Genomic DNA, 22,936 nt, shown 5'->3' on the forward strand with positions numbered 1-22,936 from the left:
CAGGGAGATCAGCTCGGTGCTTTGTGACCACCTAGAGGGGTGGGATATGAAGGGTGGGGGGGAGGGAGACGCAGGAGGGAACAGATGTGGGAGCATATGTATGTGTGTGGCTGATTCACTTTGTTGTGAAGCGGAGAGGGACAAGCCATTGTGAAGCAATTGTACTCCAATAAAGATGTAAAGAAAAAAAACAAAAAAAATCTTCCCTCTTTTATTCCATCCCATAGATTTTGGTATATTGTATTTTCATTTACATTTGTTTTCAAGTAATTTTTTATTTCTCCTTCAATTTCATTGATCCAATAGTTGTTCAGTTTCCATATATTTGTAATTTTTCTAGTTTTCTTCTTGTAAGTTGATTTCTAGTTTCATTCCATTGTGGTAAGAGAAGATGGCATACGACTTCAATCTTCTTAAATTTACGGAAACTTGTTTTGTGTCCCAACATATCACCTATCCTTGAGAAAGTTCCACATTCACTTGAGAAGAATGTATATTCTGCTGTGTTTGGATGGAACGTTCTTTAAAAATCTATCAACTCCATCTGGTCTAATGTTTCATTTAAGGCCAGTGTTTTCTTGTTGACTTTCTGTCTGAATGATCTGTTATGTTATTACTGTTGCGTCTTCTTGATAAATTGTCTCCTTTATTATTACATACTGTTCATTTTTGTCTGTTGTTACCTTTTTTGCCTTGGAGTCTACTTTTTCTAATATGAGTATGGCTATACCAGCTTTCTTTTGGCTGCTAGTTGCTTGATGTAACATCTTCCATCCTTTTACTTTTAGCCTATGTTTGTCTTTAGAGCTATGTCTTCTAGAGGAAACATATAGTTGTTTTTCAATCCATCCAGCCACTCTGTGTCTTTTGATTGGTGAGTGCAATCCATTTATATTTAGGGTGATTATTGATAGATAAGGACATAGTACTGCCATCATATCTTTTTTTTTCTAGTTGATCTATACCTTGTTTCTCCTAGTGCTTCTGCCTGGCATTTTTTTTTTTTTTTCTTTTTAGATATGGACCATTTGTTTCAAGTCTTTACTGAATTTGTTACAATATTGCTTCTGTTTCATGTTTTGGTTTTTTGGCCATGAGGCACGTGGATCTTAGCTCCGCAATCAGGGATTGGACCTGCACCCCCTGCATTGGAAGGTGAAGTCTTAACCACTGGACCACCAGGGAAGTCCCCTGTCTGCCATTTTGGTTTGGTGGTTTTCTAAGATATTTTTCTCAGGCTCTTCTCGTTATGTTGTGTGTCTCTGCTCTATGTTAATGTTTGTGTTTACCCTGAGGTTTGTATAAAACACCTTAGTTAAAATAGTCCTTTTTCTACTGATATCTTCATTTACCTATACAAGTTCTGTCCTTTTCCCCTTTTATGTTTTTGTTGTCTTAAGTTATTCCTTTTTATATTGTGAGTTTGTTATCAAGGTGAGATAGTTATATTATTCTGCTTTTTTTCTCCCTTTAACCTTTATGTGATGATAGAGGGTTTAAAAAATCTGACAGACCGTTGCAATTTTCTAGTTCTATTTATCACCTTGTTCAAAGTTTTGTATATTTTGGCCACTTTGTTTCTGGTTGACGAACTCCTTTCAATAGAGCTTGCAAGGCAGGTTTAGTGTTGATGAACTCCTTCAGCTTTTGTCTGGGAAAGTCTTTTTCTCCTTTATATGTGAATGCTAACTTTGCTGGATAGAGTATTCTTGTGTGAGTTCTTATCTTTCAGTATTTTGAGAATGTCATTCTACTCCTGGCCTGTAGGGTTTCTGCTGAGAAATCCACTGATAGCCTAATGGGGGGTTCCTTTGTATGTAGGTCACCATTATTTTTTCCCTGGCTGCCTTTAGAATACTGTTATTGAATTTTGACAATTTTAATATTATGTCTTGGAGGAGGTCTTTTTGCATAGAGGTAATTAGGTGTCCTCTTAGCTTCATGGGTTTGTATATGCAGCTCCTTCCCTAGGTTTGGGAAATTCTCAGCTATTATTATTATTACTATTTTTTTTCGGTACGCGGGCCTCTCACTGCTGTGGCCTCTCCTGTTGCAGAGCACAGGCTCCGGACACACAGGCTCAGCGGCCATGGCTCACGGGCGCCGCCGCTCCGTGGCATGTGGAATTTTCCCAGACCGGGACACTAACCCGTGTCCCCTGCATCGGCAGGCAGACTCTCAACCACTGCACAACCAGGGAAGCCCAGCTATTATTTCTTTAAATAATCTCTCTGCTCCCTTCTCCTTCTGGGATACCCATTATCCTAACGTTGCCCTTCCTAAAAGAGTTGGACTTCTCTCATAGGATTTCCTCGTTTTTAAAACATCTTATTTCTCTTTCCTCTTCTACTTGTATCATTTCTAGATTTCTATTTAGAGGTCACTTCCCACCATTGGGGGAAGGGGAGAGGACGGAGGGGGCAGAGGGAGCTGGAGTCATGAAGGCAACTCTACCTTGTCTGTTGTAAGGTTTGCAGGCTCTGCCACTGTGAATAGGAGGTGGAGGGGGCTGTGGATGTGGGCACCTCAGCAGCTGTTGTGATGGGGTCCTAGGCCCCACTGCTGCTACCCACCAGTTACTTGTGGCCATGGGTGCTGGTGCAGTCAGTTGGCTCAAGTCATGCATGTAGCCTTTCTTGCAGTTACTGCGTTCTCTGAAGCTGTGGGCTCTGCTGTCCCATTAAGGGACTCAAATTGCAGGCCCCATCTCTACTGTTCCCTCAGTTCCACTTCCACTAAGTGTTAAAATTCACCCAGCTTTAGATGTACAGCTGTGTGGAATTCTCCAGCATCCTGTTGTTTTGGGCAGAGGCACCTTCGTTAAGTTGTGGATGTTTCACTGGTTGTACAGTGAAGGGGAGAGGCAAAGGTAGATGCTTCACTCTGCTGTATTTCTGACATTGGTCTATAGTTTTTTCTCAGGATGTTTTCGTCTGGTGTAGGTATTAGCATAATGCTGGCCTCACAGAATGAGTTAGGAAGTAATTCCTCTGCTTCTATACTCCAAGAGATTGTAGAGAATTGGTATAATTTCTTCCTTAAATGTTTGATAGAATTCACTAGGAAACTCATCTGGGCCTGGTGCTTTCTGTTTTGGAAGGTTATTATTTATTGATTCAATTAACTGAAGAGATATAGATCTATTTGGATCACCTATTTCTTCTTGAGTGAGTTTTAGCAGAGTGTGTCTTTTGAGGAGTCAGTTCATTTCATCTAGGTTATCAAATCTGTGGCATAGAGTTGTTCATAATATTCCTGTGTTATTCTTTTAATTTTCATGGGATCTGTAGTGTCCCCTCTTTTATTCCTGACATCAGTAATTTGTGTCCTTTTTTTCCTCCCTTTTTTTTTTCTTCTTCTTTTCTTTTCTTTTTTTCTTAGTTAGCTCGGGTAGAGGCTTCACCTCTGAAGGATAGTTTTGCAAGGTACAGTATTCCAGGTTGGTGGGTTTTTTTTCTTTGAACACTTTAACTCTTTCACTCCAATCTCTTCTTGCTTGCATGATTTCTGAGGAGATGTTAGATGTAATTCTGACCTTTATTCCTTTACAGGTCATGTGCTGCCTTCCTCTGACTTCTTTTGGGATTTTTTTCTTTATTTTTGACATTCTGTGGTTTAAAAAGGATATGCCTAAGCGTATTTTTATTTTTTGGCATTAATCCTGCTTGGTGTTTGTCAGCTTCCTGGATCTGAATTTAGTGTTTGACATTAATTTGGGAAATTCTCAGTCATTATTATTTCAAGCATTTCTTCTGTTCCTTTCTTCTCCTTCTATTATTCACATTATGCATGCATTATTACACCTTTTGTAGCTGTCGCACAGTCTAGGATATTCTGTATTCCTCAGTCATTGTTCTCTTTGATTTTTGGTTTCAAGGATTCTATTTTTTTTAATTGAGATATAACTGATACTTAACATTGTGTTATGGGTAAGGTGTACAATGTGTTGATTTGATACATTTATATAGTGCAATATGATTATCATCATAGCACTTACTAACACATCATGTCACATAATTATAATTTCTTTGAGGAGTCTGTTGATATATCCTGTAGAGATTCTTTCCTTAGCCGTGTCCAGTCCAATAAGCCCACCAAAAGCATTCTTCATTTCTGTTACAGTGCTTTTTTATCTGTAGCATTTCTTTTTGATTCTTTCTTAGGATTTCTATCTCTCAGCTGACACTGTTTTTCTGTTCTTGCATGCTGTCTACTTTATCCATTAGAGCCCTTAGCATATTAGTCATAGTTGTTTGAAATTCCTGGTCTGATAATTCTAACATCCCTGCCACGTCTGGTTGATGTTGCTGTATCTTTTCAAATTGTGTTTTTTGCATTTTGGCATGTTTCGTAATTTTTTTCTTGATAGCTGGACATGCTGTACTGGGTAAAAAGAACTGCTGTAAATAGATCTTTAGTAAGGTGGTGGTCAGGTGTTGGGGAAGGGGAAGTATTCTATAGCTCTAGGTCTCTGTTTTTGGTTAAGCTTATGCCTCTGGACCGTGAACTTCAAAACAGTTCCTCACCTTTTTTCCCTTCCCTTTCAGGTGTGACAGGATGTTCAGAGTGGGCTGGCATTGCGTATTTCCCTTCCTTCAGGTCAGTCGGGCTTTATAGAGTAGGTTAGGTTCCAGTTAACTAGATTTCCTTGAGGGCTTGCCTTGTTAAGAAGAACAGAATGCCCTTGCATATTTCAAAATGTTTCCTTTCTCCCTTTACCTTGCATAAGTACAAGGGGATTTTTTGCTGATATTCATTATGGGAGCCTGGCTGAGCTTCTGGAGGTAAATTTCACAATACAGTAGGGGCCCACCTTTGACTGGGTCCTCCTGGAATTTTTAACTCTTCAGACTTGTCCACACTGAGCCTCCAACAAGTCACCAACTGCAGCTCAGATTTTCCTACCCAGCATTACCTCCTGCAGAGGCTTCTGCTTGTGAATCTTGGCTCCAGTAAGCCATGACTTCCTATGTTTGTCTGTTTCTCCAATCTTGGGGTCAGTGGTTTTACCTGTGTCATCTCCTCTGTTATGGATCTAAGAGTTGTTGATTTTTCAGTTGTCAGTTTTTGACTTGTTATTAGGCTGAAGTGGTGACTTCCAAGCTCCTTACACGTGGAACCAAAAAGTCTTCCTCAATAATTTTATTTATTTATTTATTTATTTATGGCTGCATGGGGTTTTCGTTGCTGCGTGCAGGCTTTCTCTAGTTGCAGCGAGTGGGGGCTACTCTTCATTGCAGTGCGCAGGCTTCTCATCATGGTGGCTTCTCTTGCGGAGCGTGGGCTGTAGGTGCGCGAGCTTCAGTAGTTGTAGCAAACGGGCTCAGTAGTTACAGCACATGGGCTTAGTTGCTCGGCAGCATGCGGGATCTTCCCGGACCAGGGCTTGAACCCATGTCCCCTGCACTGGCAAGCAGAGTTTTAACAACTGCACCACCACCAGGGAAGTCCCTTCCTCAATAATTTTTTGAATAAATGAATGAATGATGGGAAAAGGCTGAGATGTGAATTCCTCCTAAAATGAGAGGTTCCAACAACACCTAAGTGTAAGTCATGTAATACAGCAGCTGGGCTAAAGTTACAATTATATTAGGGCATTATGTTTTATATAGTTTAAAATTTATTTGGTGTAGCAAACTTTCTTTAAGGCTGAACTGATTTTTGAGTCTGCTTTAATGGAAAGAAAAGTATGTTGAAGATTTATATTCATTCACCCAACTATCAGAAAAAATAAATTATACAGTAATCCTTCCCTTTTTCAACGTGATACAATTTATTTCCATAATACTTTTGAAGTTCCAGGTCAATTTGTCTAGAGCCAATTAACTAATAATCAGTCCATATACCAGGTTGCCTAAAATTCAATCTCCTTTTTTTCTGTTTATGTTAGTGTTCTAATTAGCATGGGGGAGGATTTAAGAATTATTTTTTAACCAGCTTATAAAAGAGTTCCCCATTTACTTTTAATACTTCTAATATGTTATTATCATATTTGAAGTATTTAAGTTATTTTTGAACACTTTAAAGACTTTTAATCTGTGTCTAAAAATCCTTTCTTTAAAATTCCATGTTCCTAACAGTAAATATTTATCAGCGCTATACAAGACATAAACAATAACTTGTCAAGCTAGGCTATCTTGATAACATCACTAAGAACAAAAAACGGTATTATTTTGTGCCTTACAATCCAGTAATATTTTATGAATTAGACAGCTTAAATAATAATAACTCTTGTACATTTGACAAGTAATCATCACTGTAATAGGCTTTCGTCTTGACTGTATATACATTTTTAAACATGTTTCTCACTCTAGAAAATGAAACTCTAGAAACCCAAGTCTACCAATTTAGAATGTCATTCTGAAAAATATTTAACATAAAATATCTCAAAGAGCCACAGTTAATGTGAGTGTTGCCTCTAATGTAAAGGAGTTTCTCATATTGCCTGAACTCTAAAGGTAAAAGAGTGACATTCTATTACAAAACAATTACAAGTATTGGCGATATTTGTAATTCTCCTTCCCCATTTTGCCTGCTATTCATCCTTCAAAATTCAATTCAAATGCCATCTCCATAAAACCTTCCTGACTTCTTCCAGAGTAGGGAGCTTCTCTAGGCTACCATATATATATATATATACCACTATTTTAATACTTAAAACAATTTTCATTTTTTTAACCCAAGCTGCAGAGAATGTACAGATAAATATTCAAATACAATCTCAAATACAATCTCATGGTGAATCAGCAGTATCTATGACTACATAGCTTTTAATTTCATTTCCCTCTTTTGTCATTCAGTTTCGTTTATTTTAAACTTCTTAGCTGCTACATGTGGAAGGTTAGAGCATTTAAAAAAATTTTTTTTAAAAAAGGTATGACTCTTCCCTACACTCATGCAGAAACTTTAAGAAATTAAAATCCCATTTGGAGCAATAATACCCTTAATCAAAAAAAGTTATTAAATTATAAAAGCTGTGGCTTTTAGACAAATGGCAATAATTAAATGTGCTATTAAGGAGGTGTCACTTTTCTAACAACTTCAACCAATTAGGAAAAGGTACTTTCAGAAGTCCCAGGTCTTTATGTCTGCTGTAAACGTAGACCACTTACAACCACTTTCTCTGGTGGGTGGAGCATCCACTAACTGTATCACTTTCTGTTCACTTTCTTTTTCCTGGTCATCGTTTTTAAGAAAAACACAAAGTCCCAGGTATATTTCTACTATAGACGTTCCTATTCCTAGAGACTTATGGAATGTGTTCGTGTGAGTAGTGAAGGGTACTCAAGGAAATATAAACTTCACTTGTGTTGTGTGGGACAAAGACATGAAGATTCAGAAGTGACACTATCATGCCTTCTCAAAGAGAAGACTAGATAGAATACAGGAGAGTCGCTGTGTCTCCTGTCTTTTGTGTTGTCAGGAAAACCTAGTGTGGAATGTTGCAATAAATCTATGTCCAGACAAGTATGGAACTCTCTGAATTTACTTAGAACAAACAAATGCTAATTTGGGTGATATGCTGTGTTTATTTCTGCCACTGATAAAATCAGAGGTTGGCAAACTTTCTCCATCAAGGGCCAAATAGTAAATATTTTAGGTTTCTCTAGCCACATACGGTCTCTGTCATACATACACACACACACACACGTGTGTGTGAGTATAAAACGTAAAAATCTTTTCTTAGCTCACAGGCTGTACAAAAACAAGATTGCAGGTCAGATTTTACTCAGAGGCTGTAGTTTGTGGACCCCTGCTATAGATACCTTCAAGAAAGGTACCTTTTAAGACTATTCAGTGCCAATCATGTTTTGGAGAACAGAGTGGGGCTGCAAGAAAAAGAGAATAAAGAATAGTTTGGAAGTATCACTAGTGCTCAAGCTCCATGAATAGCCATTTTATATACTCCAAGATGTATTAGCATTACTATTAAAAAAAAAAAAAAAAAGAGGGTGTCATTCCCTATACTGATCTCACAGAAATTCCCTTTAAGCTGGAAAGCACTTTTTTAAAGTTAGTTTTTATTATAAAGTACTTATAGAAATGATTTCTAAATCTAGCATACAAAGAACATAAAAGTGCTAGATTATTTCAGCTCCAAGTTCTCTTCTAATTAAGATTCTGTGACTTAAAAAATTTTTTTTCTAAGTTTTTAAATAGAGCATTTGAGAAACTGGTGGGTGAAAGTACACATGATAAGTTGCATACTACAAGGATCATTTTCAGTACCCAGACACTATAAATGCTGAAGTCTCTAAAAAAAATTAGCCTGAGCTTAAGTGAAAGAAATTTAAAACAAGCTGCAACTATTTATAAAGAAAAATGAAGCTTCCCTCCTTTTGACTCATCTCCAAATTTAGAAAAGAATTGTAACCTAAGTCCAACCACAATCAATGTAAATTCACTTAAAGCCGCAGATCTTGGTAGCTCATGTCTTACACCAAGGCAAACACTGAAAAGAATATAAACCACTTCAACAAACATGGCAAAGAACACTGAACTTACCTTGAAAAAGCTCAAATTCACTTTCTAAATCAAGGAAAAACCTTAATTGGTAAATTGATATCCTTTTCTCCCAATAGTGTGAACTTGACTGCTAGTAAAAACTAAAATATATGTTCTTATATTTTCTTACATGAATTTAAACAATAATATAACAAAAGACATAATTTTAGAGAGAATAAAAACCCAGGTGATTAAGAAAGTTTATGGTCATAAGGACACTGCCCCTCAAGCTGAGATAATGAACAAAGTAATATTCTCAAGCCAGTGACCAAATGAATGTACTCCTGTATTCTACTGATAATTAGACACCTCAAAGAGAACCTACAAGAATTAGAGATAAACAAACCTAATTCACTCATTTTAGTATTTCCATTTGTTTTATATGACGAATCTGCAAGAGAGATAGCAAGAAAATGATTAGAGCTGAAAAGGAAATGCATCATATGGTTCTTTACCACAGGTTCATCATCAAAACCTTAACAGATTTTTATTATTTATAACACTTAAAAGGACAGCCATCTATCAAAAAAAAAAAAATCAACCGAATTCTTTTTTAAAGGGAATGATTGAGGAGTAGAAACCTCATGTGAAGATAAATATGCTTCCTTCTTAGTTCCCATGATAAAGCACCCTTATGGGTCTGTAAACTCTAACAATTAAGTAGAAGTAGACCTCTTGGAATGACATGACTAGTTTTCTTTCACAGTCATGAAATCAATTTAAGGGCAATACTCTTTTAAGGTTTTAGTCAAAAAGAAACGTAATTAAGGCAGGGAAAATTTATAGCCCTGAGCCACAAAGCCTCAGTCTTGAATTTTTTATTAGCATTATACTGGGAAGAATAAAAAGTCCCTGACCCTAATTTAAAACCATTTTGCTAACAAAAAGAATCATAGCAACATATAAGAAACAACCTCTTAAAAAGAATGAGGAAGTCCTTTATACACTTGTATAGAAAGATGTCGCAATATATTTTAAGTAAAAATAAATAAACAATAAGACAGTACAGAAAGGAGTATTTATTGGGCTAAAATTTGGGTTAAAAAAAGAGAGGAAAATATCATTTATACATGAATTTCCCTATATCTCCATAAAATACCTCTGGAAAAATACTTAAGAAACTGACAACATTAGTTGCCTCTGATGAGGAAACTGGGTGGGCAAAGGTCAGAAGGGGCAGGGAGACTTTTCATTGTATATTTATAGAAACTTTTGAATTTTGAACCATATGAATACATGTAGTACTCTATTTAAAAATATAAGAAAGTTGAACCAACAGACAAAACAGTCTCTTACCAAATCTTGAGCTTCTTAGAGGGGGTCTACACAGGCCAATTACAGGATCTTTACTCACCACTAATACAGGAAGAGAAAACATTAAAAAAAATATAAAATGTCAAACATATTAGATTTATTATACAATCATCTATTTAGTCAGCCAAGTTTTTTCTGAGCTTTCCATTTTGCTAAGTATGGGAATACAATAGTGAACTAGAGAAAAGTTTCCTGCTATAAAAAATTTATGGACTTGATGGAAAATTTTGCAGTTTTTCTCACCAGACCATATTTGTATAACAAGAAAGGAATATCAAATAACACGCTTCTAAATTTCTCAATTAAGAACCAAAATCTGTACCATAGCACCAACTCAATTATCTACCCCATTTGTGGCATACCCTAATTGTGGATTATTTATGTCATATTTTAATTTGAGGGTTAACTTCCTGAGACTTAATACACTCCCTCCAATTATTTAACCTTGTGTGTGTTCAGGAAACGCAAACTCCAATTTTTAAAACAATGTTAATGTTAGCCAGGTTTCAGACTGTCTATGGTTCAATGGCATAGGGTTAATGAGGAAGCCAATCCCATTAAATAAAATATTAATGTTAGCCTAGAAATCCAAGGTGTGTTTCCTCAAACAGCCTCACACAACATAAAATAAAATGCAATCTACATCTAAATTTGGGTGATATTATGCTTTGTTTCATTTGTTTCTATAAAAAAGCAGTATGTTTGGCTCTGTATGAGAAGTGCAAAAACCACATTCCGAACCAGCTATCCCTGACCCCTGCCATTACACTGGCTGCCTATGTTTGTTTTCACAAAACTGACTTAATCCAATTTCCCTTTACAGTATCAAGAAGAGAAATCTTGAAGGGACACCCATTCATTTGTTCTAAAAATACTTACTGAGCATGATTTTGTACATCTTCAAGACAGAGATGTAGAGAAACAATTAAATTGACTTTGTGTAGCTCAAAAACACAGAACTAAGATCAAGAGAAAGTTACAGCAAAGTAGCTTTTAGTTCAATAGTAAAACGAAAAACAACCAAATTAAGTGTTGTCTCCAAAACAGAATGGAGAGTGAGGGAGTGATTTCCACATCACTGCAGATGATCAACAATGCACAGATACATGTTAACAGAGGGACACCTACACTGATAGAAACTCTGAGTAGATGACTTCCCTAAATCTTCCAGTTCTAAGATTATTATCAGTTGTTAGAATTTCACATATCAGGTATTTAGAACTTACATAAGCAGCTTTAAAAAGAAATCTTGTACATGTCTGTTACTCTTATTATTACAACTACCTTCCTCTTTTTCTCCTCTGTATTCCCATCCTTTTCAGGTTTAATTAAAACCTAAAACTTAACTTACTCTATAGACATCAATTACTATTTCAGTCCCCATCTTTTCATTTGAGCTTTTCTTGTATGCTCTACCATATATATAGCCCTATGTAAGATACTTGAAGGAGACAGAGTAGCCCAGAGAGGTATTAGAGAATAAAATAACAAGTACCCTTCTTTAGTAGCAATCTCCTTCCTTTGTCTGCTGCTTTTGCTCACCACTGCACCCCCAGGCTCTAGAAAGGGGACTGGTATAAAGTAGGTGCTCAATAATATCTGGAGAATGGATGAATGCTGTAACTACAGGAGCCAAAGAATCAAATGTTGATGACAAAATAGAAGGTATTAAAAATATTTAACTATAATTATTTAGCCAGAAACCATAACTGTTAAAAATATTTAACTTTAGGAAAAGTAAATGAAATTTTCCTACTGTATTTTTAGATTATGAAATTAGTTTCATGAAAGGAATGAACCTGGCCATAGAAGAAGTTATATAGATATTGTGGACTGAACTGACTGAACAACCTAATGGCTATCTCAATGTGAAAATAATGCAATTCTGAAACTTCAAACATTAAGCAGAGTTTAAACCATATCCCTATTCTAAACTAATACAATCAACATTTTTTCACAACTTCAAAAACAGGATGACAAATGATGTAGTTGTCTTTACTAGGTTGTTTTAGAAAGTGGCCCCTTGCTTTAGGTCATTAGTTTCAAGGACATTTTTGGATAAAGTTCTCTCAGACCACACCACTGGCCCTATATACAATTATGGCACAACTCTGAATACCAAAGTTAAACTGAAAGTCTATGATTCTACAAGAAGGAAGGGACTATCTTTTTTCTTTTTTAATTGATGTATAGTCAATTTACAATGTTGTATTAAGTTTCTGGTGTATAGCAAAGTGATTCAGTTATATATATATATTCTTTTTCATATACTTTTCCATTACGGTTTCTTATAGGATACTGAATATAGTTCCCTGTGCTATACAGTAGGACTTTGTTGTTTATCTATTTTATATACAATAGTTTGTATCTGCCAATCCCAAACTCCTAATTTATCCTTCCTCCACCCCGCTTACCCCTTTGGCAACCATAAATTTGTTTTCTAAGTCTGTGAATCTGTTTCTTTTTTGTAAATAAGTTCATTTGTATCATATTTTAGATTCCACATATAAGTGATATAATATTTGTCTTTCTCTGTCTGACTTCACTTAGTATGATAATCTCTAGGTCCTTCCATGTTGCTGCAAATGGCATTATTTCATTCTTTTTAATGGCTGAGTAGTATTCCATTGTGTGTTGTGTGTGTACACATATACATATACACATACCACTTCTTTATCCATTCAGCTGTTGATGGACATTTAGGTTGCTTCCATGTCTTAGCTACTGTAAACAGTGCTGCTATAAACATACGGGTGCATGTATCTTTTCGAATTAGAGTTTTCTCTGGATATATGCCCAGGAGTGGGATTGCAGGATCATACGGCAACTCTATTTTTAGTTTTTTTAAGGAACCTCCAAACTGTTTTCCATAGTGACTGCACCAATTTACATTCCCTCAAACAAGGAAGGGCCTACCTTAAACTTGCACTTAAAGCAGTTTTCCATCAAAGTTGACTCCTGTTTAAATAATTCCTCTGCTAGAAAGACTTTATAACCATTCATTTAATGACTTCCCTAAACTCTTTCTCCTTTTATTAAGAGGAATGATACAGGAGCATGCCAAGTGCTAATGCAGTATAATTTTTAAAAGCACCTTTTAGAGTAAGAGAACCCCGAGTATCTCAAGTCTCCCAAAGATGCACATATCCTTATTTCTAGTTATATTGTAGCACAGTATGATATCGATATATTCCAGGTAATCTATGCATGAGTTCCATCGATCTATCATCTATACTGGGAAATGTTTTGTCTTTTCCGTTACCAACTATAGCATAAGCTTCTTGAGAAAAAAGAAATGCTTAAGCAAAATTTTATGAACTTCACATCTCCTGTAAAGTGCTGTGAGGAAAAAAACCCCACCTTATATCTGTATGTTTTACTGGGTACAAACTGACTTGGCAAGTACTATATCATTTTTGCAGTGGCCTTGTGAGTTAGGCTGGGTAAGTCATACAGATAAAGGCCTGAGGTTCAAGGTGAGTAGCTAATTCAACCAAGGTCCAGTGCTCTTTCCACAACATTATGCAGCCATGTACCTCAACAGCAGTCCTTAAATACAGGCCTAATGTGAACTCCAAAAGACTGTACGAGACATTGTATTTTATAATCGTTTTATAATGGTCTATAGGCTGGTGCTCAACAGTTTTCGTTACATCAATTTACTTAACTCCATAATTTTTATAAATTTACTGTAGATTTTAAAAATGAGAGATTTTTGTTCCTCCCGGTATAAGGGACATGAATTAAATCTCCAGTAAATAAAATTTCAAGAATATGGTTTTTCCACATGGCCTAGAAGGACTTCCCTGGTGGCAGAGTGGTTGAGAGTCTGCCTGCCGATGCAGGGGACACGGGTTTGTGCCCCGGTCTGGGAGGATCCCATGTGCTGCGGAGCGGCTGGGCCCGTGAGCCATGGCCGCTGAGCCTGCGTGTCCGAAGCCTGTGCTCTGCAACGGGAGAGGCCACAACAGTGAGAGGCCTGTGTACCGCAAAAAAAAAAAAAAAAAAGAATCTGCCTGCCAATGCAGGGGACACGGGTTCGAGCCCTGGTCCTGGAAGATCTCACATGCCACAGAGCAACTAAGCCCATGTGCCACAACTACTGAGCCTGTGCTCCAGAGCCCGCAAGCCACAACTACTGAGCCTGAGTGCCACAACTACTGAAGTCTGTGTGCCTAGAGCCCGTGCTCCGCAACAAGAGAAGCCACCACAATAAGAAGCCCATGCACTGCAACGAAGGGTAGCCCCTGCTCACCACAACTAGAGAAAGCCCACGCACAGCAATTAAGATCCAACGCAGCCAAAAATAAATAAATAAATCTTAAAAAAAACAATGGCCTGGAAAATCTGTTTATAGCACCTATCACTCAAAGCATTTTCCTAAGGTACTTTATAATCTTAATACAGTACCATAGGCTATTCAAGGAATTAAGCATAAAGGGTGTGTTATTTGGAACTGAACTTGAACCAGATATTTATTCATTCTAAACTGAGAACAGAACAGTTTAAATTATAAGGAATAATCTTATTAGAAGCAATGGGTAAGGAAAGAAGTCAGGATTTGCGTTTAAAAATAAAAAGCCAGAGATGATCAGTTTCAATAGCTACAATCATTTATTGCTGTGGACTTTCCTAATATCAAAGAAAGCAAACTGAAAATAAATGGAACTAAAAACCAAAGGATGTTACGCGTTAATGACAACTTAATCCTTTCCCTTGCTTTTCAAAATAGTTTAAACAGGTTTTAAAACGTTAAGTAGACTATCAAATGTACCCTATTGTCATGTTACATTGATACTAAGATGCAAATATTTTTACACTTTAACATCTCTGAAAGTGGGATGTATCATAAAATCTAAGGCATATTACAGTTTAATTGGCAGCATTTCTTCCTCTTAGGTGGTACATAAAACAATGACAGTATATCTTACAACTGATGAGATCTTAGATTTGATGAAATATATTATCAAACTGAGATCGACCATATTGTGTCATGATTTTACAATGCAGACCATTTAATCCATTTTATTTTATTTATTTATTTTTGGCTGCATTGGGTCTTCATTGCTGCATGCGGGCTTTCTCTAGTTGCGCCGAGCTGGGCTACTCGCTGTTGCGGTGCGCGGGCTTCTCACTGCGGTGGCTTCTCTTGTTGTGAAGCACCGGCTCTAGGTGCGCGGGCTTCAGTAGCTGTGGCTCGCGGGCTCTAGAGCGCAGGCTCAGTAGTTGTGGCGCACGGGCTTAGTTGTTCCACGGCATGTGGGATCTTCCCGGACCAGGGCTCGAACCTGTGTCCCTGCGTTGGCAGGAGGATTCTTAACCACTGCGCCACCAGGGAAGCCCTTAATCCGTTTCAAATGGAAAGTAGTGTGACATATTCATTCATTCAACACTTAACAAGCTTTACTGAGTAGTAATTATTACACGGGACAGTGACAGTGAGGTACTTGGGGCAAATGAAAGGGCTTTGGAGAAGACAAACCTGGGTCTGAATTTGGCTCAGTTACAAGCAAGTAATCTTAGAGAAAAGTTAGCTACTCTGAGCTCCAGTTTTCTCACCAAAAAATGGGTACATCTATCCTGCATAGTTATGTGAATGAATTAACATACACCAAGTATATGGTATTTAGTAGGTACTCAGGTATGTGCCCTGTCTTTTCTTGACACATCCTACTATTGCTTAATTCAATAAACAACCTATACAGAAGATTCACTGAAACCCTGAATGAGGTATGATCTGCGACCCTTGATAGACCAGGCTATCATCTATACATAAAAAAAGCAGCCACGTAAGGAAAACAATAAACTCACTCTTCTTACCTGGAGTCTGTGTCCTCCTGATAGTATTCTTTGAGACAGTTGGGCTTAAAACAGTTTGTGAAGGTGGTTCATCCTCTAAAGAAAAGATATGACAATTTTAAAATTCAGAATATGTGAACTGAGTAGAGATTATGTATATTAACAGCAATATATAAACAGAAATGCAAGTAATTCGTCCCTTCAGAAATGTGTTATTAGGTTTACCAAAACTTAGGAATTTAACTAGCCAGAACTACTCTTTAAGACAATATAAAAATAAACTATTCACCAATGATGCTTTACAACAAAATTACATTACTTTAGAAAATTTAAAAGATGGGCTAAAGCAGAAGAATGAAAAACGTGTAGATCCTTATAGATTTACTAAAATAGAAGTATATCCTTTATGTGTTAAAAAAAATTAGCTTATACAACTGCACCAGCCTGTGTGGGAGAGTCAATACAATTTAACATATATATTTTTTGCCTTCTAAAGCAGTCTTCCAGATATTGGAGATACAGAATAAACATAAGCACGGAAGTATAACGTGGTCCTTCAAATACATAAATATATATGTAGGGTCTTTGTCTTCAGAAGTTGACAATCTTAAAAGAGAGATAAAACTAACATATATATGGGTTAAACTGTCTTGAATTGCTACTCCCAATACTAATTTACATTATCTTTAACATAGTTTCCAAAATCAACACATCTTCCAATGTGGCAGCACTTCACGTGTTAGCTCGTAAATGTGCAGCCTATTACTCTGCTCTAAACTGAAAATCCACCTCCTCTTCATCATATCCATCAAAGGTCTATCACTAACTATGTAATTCCATTATGATTCAAATCCCCCGATTTTACCTCATAGGTGCCCTACGGGGAGCCAACATGAAACTTCATCTGTGACTCAGTGTTAGATAGGGGAGAGGGGGCAGGGTGGGAGAGGATGGATTAAGGGAGCTGATTCATCTGTGACTTTCCTAAAACTATACAATCACCTTGTCAGTATCCTTGCGGCCCATTCAGACGACAACTAATTAAAAGTCTTGCTTTGTCTGGCTACTACTTAACCATTGACGGTCCCCAACATGCGAATTTTTGCCAGAGACCACCACACTCTAGAAAGAGCGATCAGCTCAAGTTTATCAGGCACTGGGAAGCTTCAAGTTCAGGATAACTGCCTTACCCTATTTCGGTGTAAGTATTTGGGTGGGCCCTCAAATCAATTCATCAACTACACTTGTCCTCAAAACGGCCACTCACAAAATTCCCCTCCCTCTCTCCCCACCTGGGTAGTGATGGAAAAAGACTGGAAGGTTAGATGAGAACCAAAATTCTCAGCTAGGGACTTCTGGCCTCTGAGAGTTAAAAGAGGAAATGGAAGTGGCTTTGGTAGAAACATCCGCAGGACAAAGAGAACCGATATGAAACACAGCCCGGAGTGATTCAGTGTCCCGCCTGCCGCCTAACTCGCCGTCCCAACGTGCAAGCCTGCAGAAAAGAGGCAATCCTGACACCCCTAAATTGATGCCCAAGGATGCACGCGGCTCCACGGCTCTGCTCAAGTAGCTCCGCACGACTGCCTTCCCTTCCAGTGCCCCCGCCCCTGCCGCTTTCCCGCCAGCGGTCGGGGCGGACCGGGCGTCAGGTCGCACGCCCATCCGGGCGGAGGAGCCCCGAGGGGGGTGAGGTCCAGAAAGGCACACGCCCGGCCGAGGCGCACACGCCCTCTGCGCGCGCACGCTCGCGGCACTCCCTTCCTGGCTTGGGGCTGAGACTGTTACCTCTGTCGGCCTCACCTTCGGATGAATGGGAGTCCCGTAATCCTCTCCTGGTCGTAACCGGAGACGGCTGCAGCAGAGGCGGCTGTGAGTGCTGCTGCTGCTGGAGGCGAGTAGCCCTTCGCGTCTTCATCTCGGCTTCCTGGAGTCGCGGCTGCCTCCGCTGCCGAGACCGAAGGTAATAGGAGCGTTCTCTCACTTCCTCTTTCGCCGAATCGGGCCGGAACTCTTCTAGCGGAATTTGTCTTCCCACCGGGGCCTTTTCTTTGGCCGCCCGGGGCTCGAAGTCGCCGTACACTTCGGGCGGCTCTTCTGAGAACCTCACTTCCCGCCGGCCGTGGCGCGACGGCGTAGGAGATCTATACGCAGGCGCGTCACTGCCGCCGCCATTTTGAGGGGCGAGCCGGGGCCTCGCCTCGCGTAGCGGAGCCCTGGGCGTGACGTACAGCCCCCGTCCTTCCCTCTCCGGCTCCGCCCGCCACCCCTCGCCTGCCATAGTTGTTGACGTAGCTTGAGTCGATCGAGAAGGTGTTTTGGAGGGCCTGTAGAGTCTCCCGCCGTTGGTGGCGATGGTTTTTCGGGTGTTCGGCAGTGGTGTCGACGGTCAGGGAGGCAGTTGAGAGTCGCTGGGGCTGCCGCCTGCGTCGTCGCTGCTGTGCTGCAAACCCGCCTCTGGGCCCATCGTGTGTTCTGAGGGCTGTGAGAGAGGCAGTGCCTGTGCTGGGTCAGCTGCCGCGGGTCACTCCCGCCTCCTGGCTGAAGGCACCAAAGAGGAGGAGAAGAGGGAGGAGGACGTCGCTGTCCTTGGCCTTCAGGGAGGGAAGGAGGGGACGACGGAGAAGAGACCACTGGTTGGGCAGAGTGCCGGTACTCAGCCCGCTGCTCCTGGCAACTGTTGCCGGCACGCAGGAGACGTCCGGCCCGTCCCCCAGTACCGAGAACCTGGGAAAGGCGGAGTGGAGGGGAAGTTTCGGTCCTCACCCCCAGGCTGTTGCGCAGTTTTCCCGCAGTCTCTGATCGACTGCTGCCTCCGCCGTACCTTTCCGAGTGTTTCTTAGCAGGGGTTGATAAGAAAGATACTTTTGCAGGTGTCATCTTGGAGAAAATTTTAGTTTCAAGGTCCTTGGGAAGGCATTTAACCACTTTTTAAGTTTTAAGTCCCTCGTTGAGTGTACGAAATCGGATCTACAGGCATACTGGGGTGGATTAACATTTGCAAAATGTGCGCATAGCAAGCAGTCTTATTCCTGGTTTCGTATAAAAGCTCTAGTCCAGCAGCACTGTTCAGAAAGCTTGCTAGTGCTGTGTTATGGACAGTGAGAAATGAACAAATACTTTAATTAATGACGGCACTGTAATTTTAACTTGTGATCCATTATTTTTACTTTGATTCTGGGCATGACTTGATATACAGCATTTGATATAGGGTTTTCCTGCGTTTAGTTTACTGAATAAGAAAGCATGATAAAAGCCTATGTTCCACCTCTGTGTATCGTATTTGCAGATGTGGATAATCTGCAAATATCTAACCAAATTTAGACACACTGAAGGAATGTTAATTTAGTATAAAGTCTGAACAATTATTGAAAAAAGATTAATCTTGCCTTCAAATATACACACACTTCTTGGACGGCTTTCTATAATTGATTTTAGTGACTAGATTTAAAAAGTTGCAATTTGGATAGCAATTATAATGAACGAGCCTGAAAAATTTGAAGGTATTTGTTTATTCTTTCATGTATTTAAAATCACTTTAGAATGTTTTTGAGCAACTCATTTGTCCAAACTGGGCACAGATTTCAATTTAATGAAATCTTAAGGTGTTCAATGTTTTCACTAATTGTCCAAAAATTTGGCCACAGACAAGAGGAATTACATGCTTTAGAGAATCACCTAGGTTTTTGCCTGTTAGGAGATTCATTTAGTTGAGCTTTTGTTTTTACTGTATACAATATAGACAAAGAAACTGAAGGAATAGCAACATGGAAGATGCTACCTTTTAAAAAAATCTTTTGTCTTAAGGGAAAATTAAAAGCATGTTCTCCCTCTTCAGCCTGAGTTAGATAGTATATTTGCAAGATTCGTGGGACTTAGTCTTTTCTGACAAAATGCTGAGAAGTGTTGATACTTGGTTAATACCTGGCTTTTATTTAACTAATGCTTTATGAGGTACCTACTATATTACTCATTATTAACATATAATAGTAAAAGTTCTGTAATAGATGAAATTATTAAAGAATATAAAACTTTATAGTATTAATATACAAAGTTCATATTATGAACAGTAATGCATATATTAAGAGCCTCTTTAAAACAGTTACCAGGACAGGTGACTATATGGAAACTTGGTTACAGATCGTAAAACTTAGTTTGGGGGGACATATTAAGAAAGAGAGGACAGGAGGTTCTATATATTATTGAATATTCAGTACATGTGTTATTTTGTAATTAAAAATGCTTGTAAGAGTTTAGGAATGGTTTTCAAAGAAACAGATCATGAGACGCTTGAAGTAAAATCAGAGGAACGGCAACTTTAATTTAGCATTAACACATATTTGCTTAGGATTTTCCCTCTTTATCTAGGTAATAAGGATACATAATCCTAGCCCTGCCATACGTGCCTCCCACGCCTTAGCAACTTTACAAATACCAACTTTCATCACTAACTGAGAGGTAAAGGTAAACCCTTGTCAAACCAGATATTCTGCTGTAGATGTTTTCCAAACTACAAGGGTGGCCCAAAAGAGGTGAGACAGAGACAGACTCATAGCTAATATTATAAGGGAATTGCTGGGCTGCCAATACCAAGAGAGGAAGCATGAGCTCCAGATGTTAAACAATTACTTTGGGAGTTTGAGATATGTAGAGGAATTCAGTGAATCAAAAGAGAACAAGAGAAGAAATGATTACAACAAAGAATGTACTCATCAATTTAATTCATATATTTATTAAACACAGAATAGATGCTTAATAAATATATGAATTAAATTAATGAGTGTTCTTTACCCTGAGGGAATTTGCCATATACTAGGGAAGACAGATATACAAAAAATTATAATTCAGGTTAAATGACTGGCAATTTAAGGACCTAGCTATTAGGCCTAAGTCTAGAAATCTAATGTTCTTGACAATGGATTTCTAAATAAAGCTTTTTTTTTTTTTTTTTTTTTGCGGTACGCGAGCCTCTCACCGTTGGGGCCTTTCCCGTTGCGGAGCACAGGCTCCGGACGCGCAGGCTCAGCGGCCATGGCTCACGGGCCCAGCCGCTCCGTGGCATGTGGGATCCTCGTGGACCGGGGCACAAACCCGTGTCCCCTGCATCGGCAGGCGGACTCTCAACCACTGCGCCACCAGGGAAACCCCAATAAGATAATTTTTGTACATGAGTTTTTTGTTTAGGGTAAGTAGAAATCCTGTTGTTTACTGAGAAAGCATTTATCAATTAATTGTGCATAATATCCACACTTTTGATCAGAGAAATAACTTTGGGATTATATCTTAGTAGAAGGAGGAAACATTGTTATTTTTAATAAGGAAAAGATTGAAATATTAAATAAGAGAAAGTAAAGACAGTAGCTAGCTGCATTTATTCCCCATCCTCACAAGTGATAGAAAAAATACTTTAAAGACGGTTAATACAAATGAAAATGTCTAGAAATGAAGTGATTAGAATATAAGTTTTCCACTTATTCTTTGTTGAATTAGAAATTGCAGTCAATTAAACAGCATCTAAGAATGTTCCCAAATCCCGTGTCTTCTGCCAAAAAAAGGATGGTTGAGAGGTGAAGACACCAAAAAGTCAGTTACATGAAGAATCAGTAATCCAGTAAATTATTGAGCTAGTGCTATGTACTAGGCAAACCCTGTTCTAGGTGCTGGGGATACAGCAGTAAAAGAAGAGACCAGAAGGCAACCCTCCCTGCCTTCTAGGCTTTTATATTCTATGGGAGTCAGATAAAAATCAAAATAAGTACAATAGTGTGTTGGTCAGGAGTGTTATGGGGAAAAATCAGGAAAGGGGAAGTGAGATTTATGTGAGTAGATTTCTTCTATGTTGTATTGAATTGGTGCAGGTCAGGAACAGGACTTTTAGACTTACTTGACTTTGCCCTTAACCAATTATGTGTTCTTGCGTAAATTGCTTGCCATCTCTCAATTTTCATTTTTATAAAATTAATAGATTAAGATAATAGCTATTTTTTATTCATCATTTACTAATGTCGTTTAGTAGACACTGTTATGTACATTAGCTCATTTACTCACAACCACCTTATGAGGTACTATGTATGTAGCGTTGTCTGCATTTGACAAGAGCAAACTCGGGCTTAGATTAAGCAACTCCTTTGAGGACATGCACCTCGTAATGGTAGAGGCCGGCTTCTAAGTCAAGTCTGGTGCTTGCCAGTATCATTGGCTAGTACCTCTCACTGTATTGGTTCCATTAGTTCCTCGAGCCTATGAACTTTAGGTCTTTATGAGGGTTTAGGGTCCTCCAGGGTCTTGCAGGGATGCCTGCCTCCGGGTCTGGTAGCAGCCTGAGAACGCGGGGAGGCTTGCGGTTCTGCCGCTGCACTCACCGCACCTCCAGCCTCCAGCTCGGCCGCTGGCCGCCTGCGGGGAGGAGGGGCCGGCGCCTACCAGTCCCAGCATTCCGCGGGCGCCTACCCTCCCAGCGGAGGTCGCGGTCACGTGGGCAGGGACGGGAAGACGTTCTGTTCCGCCGCGTCCGAGGGGTGCAGCTCAGCGTTGTGGAGCAGAAAGAACACTCTAAGGGCTCTCCTGACATTGACAGTCGACGATTTAAAATCCCGCTAGAATTTGTAAGTAAAATTTGTATACAACTTTTCCATGTTTTAATATTTGATCTGATACCTTCTTTTTAAATATCTTTCAGAAACGGTCCTTCCCCACCCCCACCTCCTTACCGCAAAAACCTTAAACGGAGCAGGTTGGAGGTATATTTTTGTTTTGGAGTGGAAAAAGAGAAACAGAATCATATAAACATTAAACAGAATAAGGTGGGAATAAATGTTTGGTTTGGACTTTGAGACGAGAAGCAGAATTCCTATAAGGTTCAAATGTAAACGGGAAATCTACCAGTGCAGGTGTTGATTACTCCCTTTACCTTCATGCTTAACAGGATCCCGTCATTCGTCTTTTTAATCTTTATAAGATAGTGTCCGTGTTCCCCCGCCGCCGCCCCGCCATCCCTCACTTGCCACCCCTGCCTTTTAGCCTTAATGGTGCTAAAAAGAGCGAAGTTTTAGTAAGACCCTGCAATTACCAATTAATTACATATTATATATGTATTCCCAATTGTATTTCATACCCGAGAAAGTTTACCCCTTTTTCCTTCCTTCAAAAAAGTTTACTCTCTACTTAATCAGTAGTGCTTAATTGTTAGACTTTATACACAGTTACAGAAATCAGTTAATCTGATTCAACACACTGTTTCAATTTTACCTGTCTTTAGGTTTTAAAACATTTTATTTTGGATCTATATTAGAGATCCTTTCCTTGTCTCTGTTTGTTA

General features: G+C 39.0%; 2 protein-coding genes across 8 annotated transcripts in view; one reads left to right on the forward strand and one right to left on the reverse strand.

Annotated features, from left to right (window-relative positions):
* Window positions 1-18,167, reverse strand: part of TOR1AIP1 (torsin 1A interacting protein 1) — a 51,790-nt gene extending 33,623 nt beyond the window's left edge. For 3 of the 5 annotated variants that reach the window (XM_082857231.1, XM_082857229.1, XM_082857228.1), the window contains exons 1-4: window positions 17,422-18,167; window positions 15,640-15,714; window positions 9,802-9,861; window positions 8,852-8,896 (exon numbers count right to left, since the gene is read on the reverse strand). In XM_082857231.1, the coding sequence (XP_082713357.1) occupies window positions 8,852-8,896; window positions 9,802-9,861; window positions 15,640-15,714; window positions 17,422-17,899 (658 nt within the window). In that variant the 5' untranslated portion in view covers window positions 17,900-18,167. The remainder of the gene's footprint in view (window positions 1-8,851; window positions 8,897-9,801; window positions 9,862-15,639; window positions 15,715-17,421) is intronic. The other 2 variants (XM_082857232.1, XM_082857230.1) reach the window with 1 other exon arrangement.
* Window positions 17,491-22,936, forward strand: part of LOC309973225 (torsin-1A-interacting protein 2-like) — a 43,656-nt gene continuing 38,210 nt past the window's right edge. Inside the window, exon 1 of one of the 3 annotated variants that reach the window (XM_082857278.1) lies at window positions 17,491-17,581. The gene's annotated coding sequence lies outside the window, so the exon portion shown is untranslated. Of the gene's footprint in view, window positions 17,582-22,131; window positions 22,224-22,936 lie in introns of those variants that run through there. The other 2 variants (XM_082857277.1, XM_082857276.1) reach the window with 2 other exon arrangements.

The sequence above is a fragment of the Leucopleurus acutus genome (assembly GCF_964270905.1).
Source record: "Leucopleurus acutus genome assembly, chromosome: 2".
NCBI classification, from domain to species: Eukaryota; Metazoa; Chordata; class Mammalia; order Artiodactyla; family Delphinidae; genus Leucopleurus; species Leucopleurus acutus.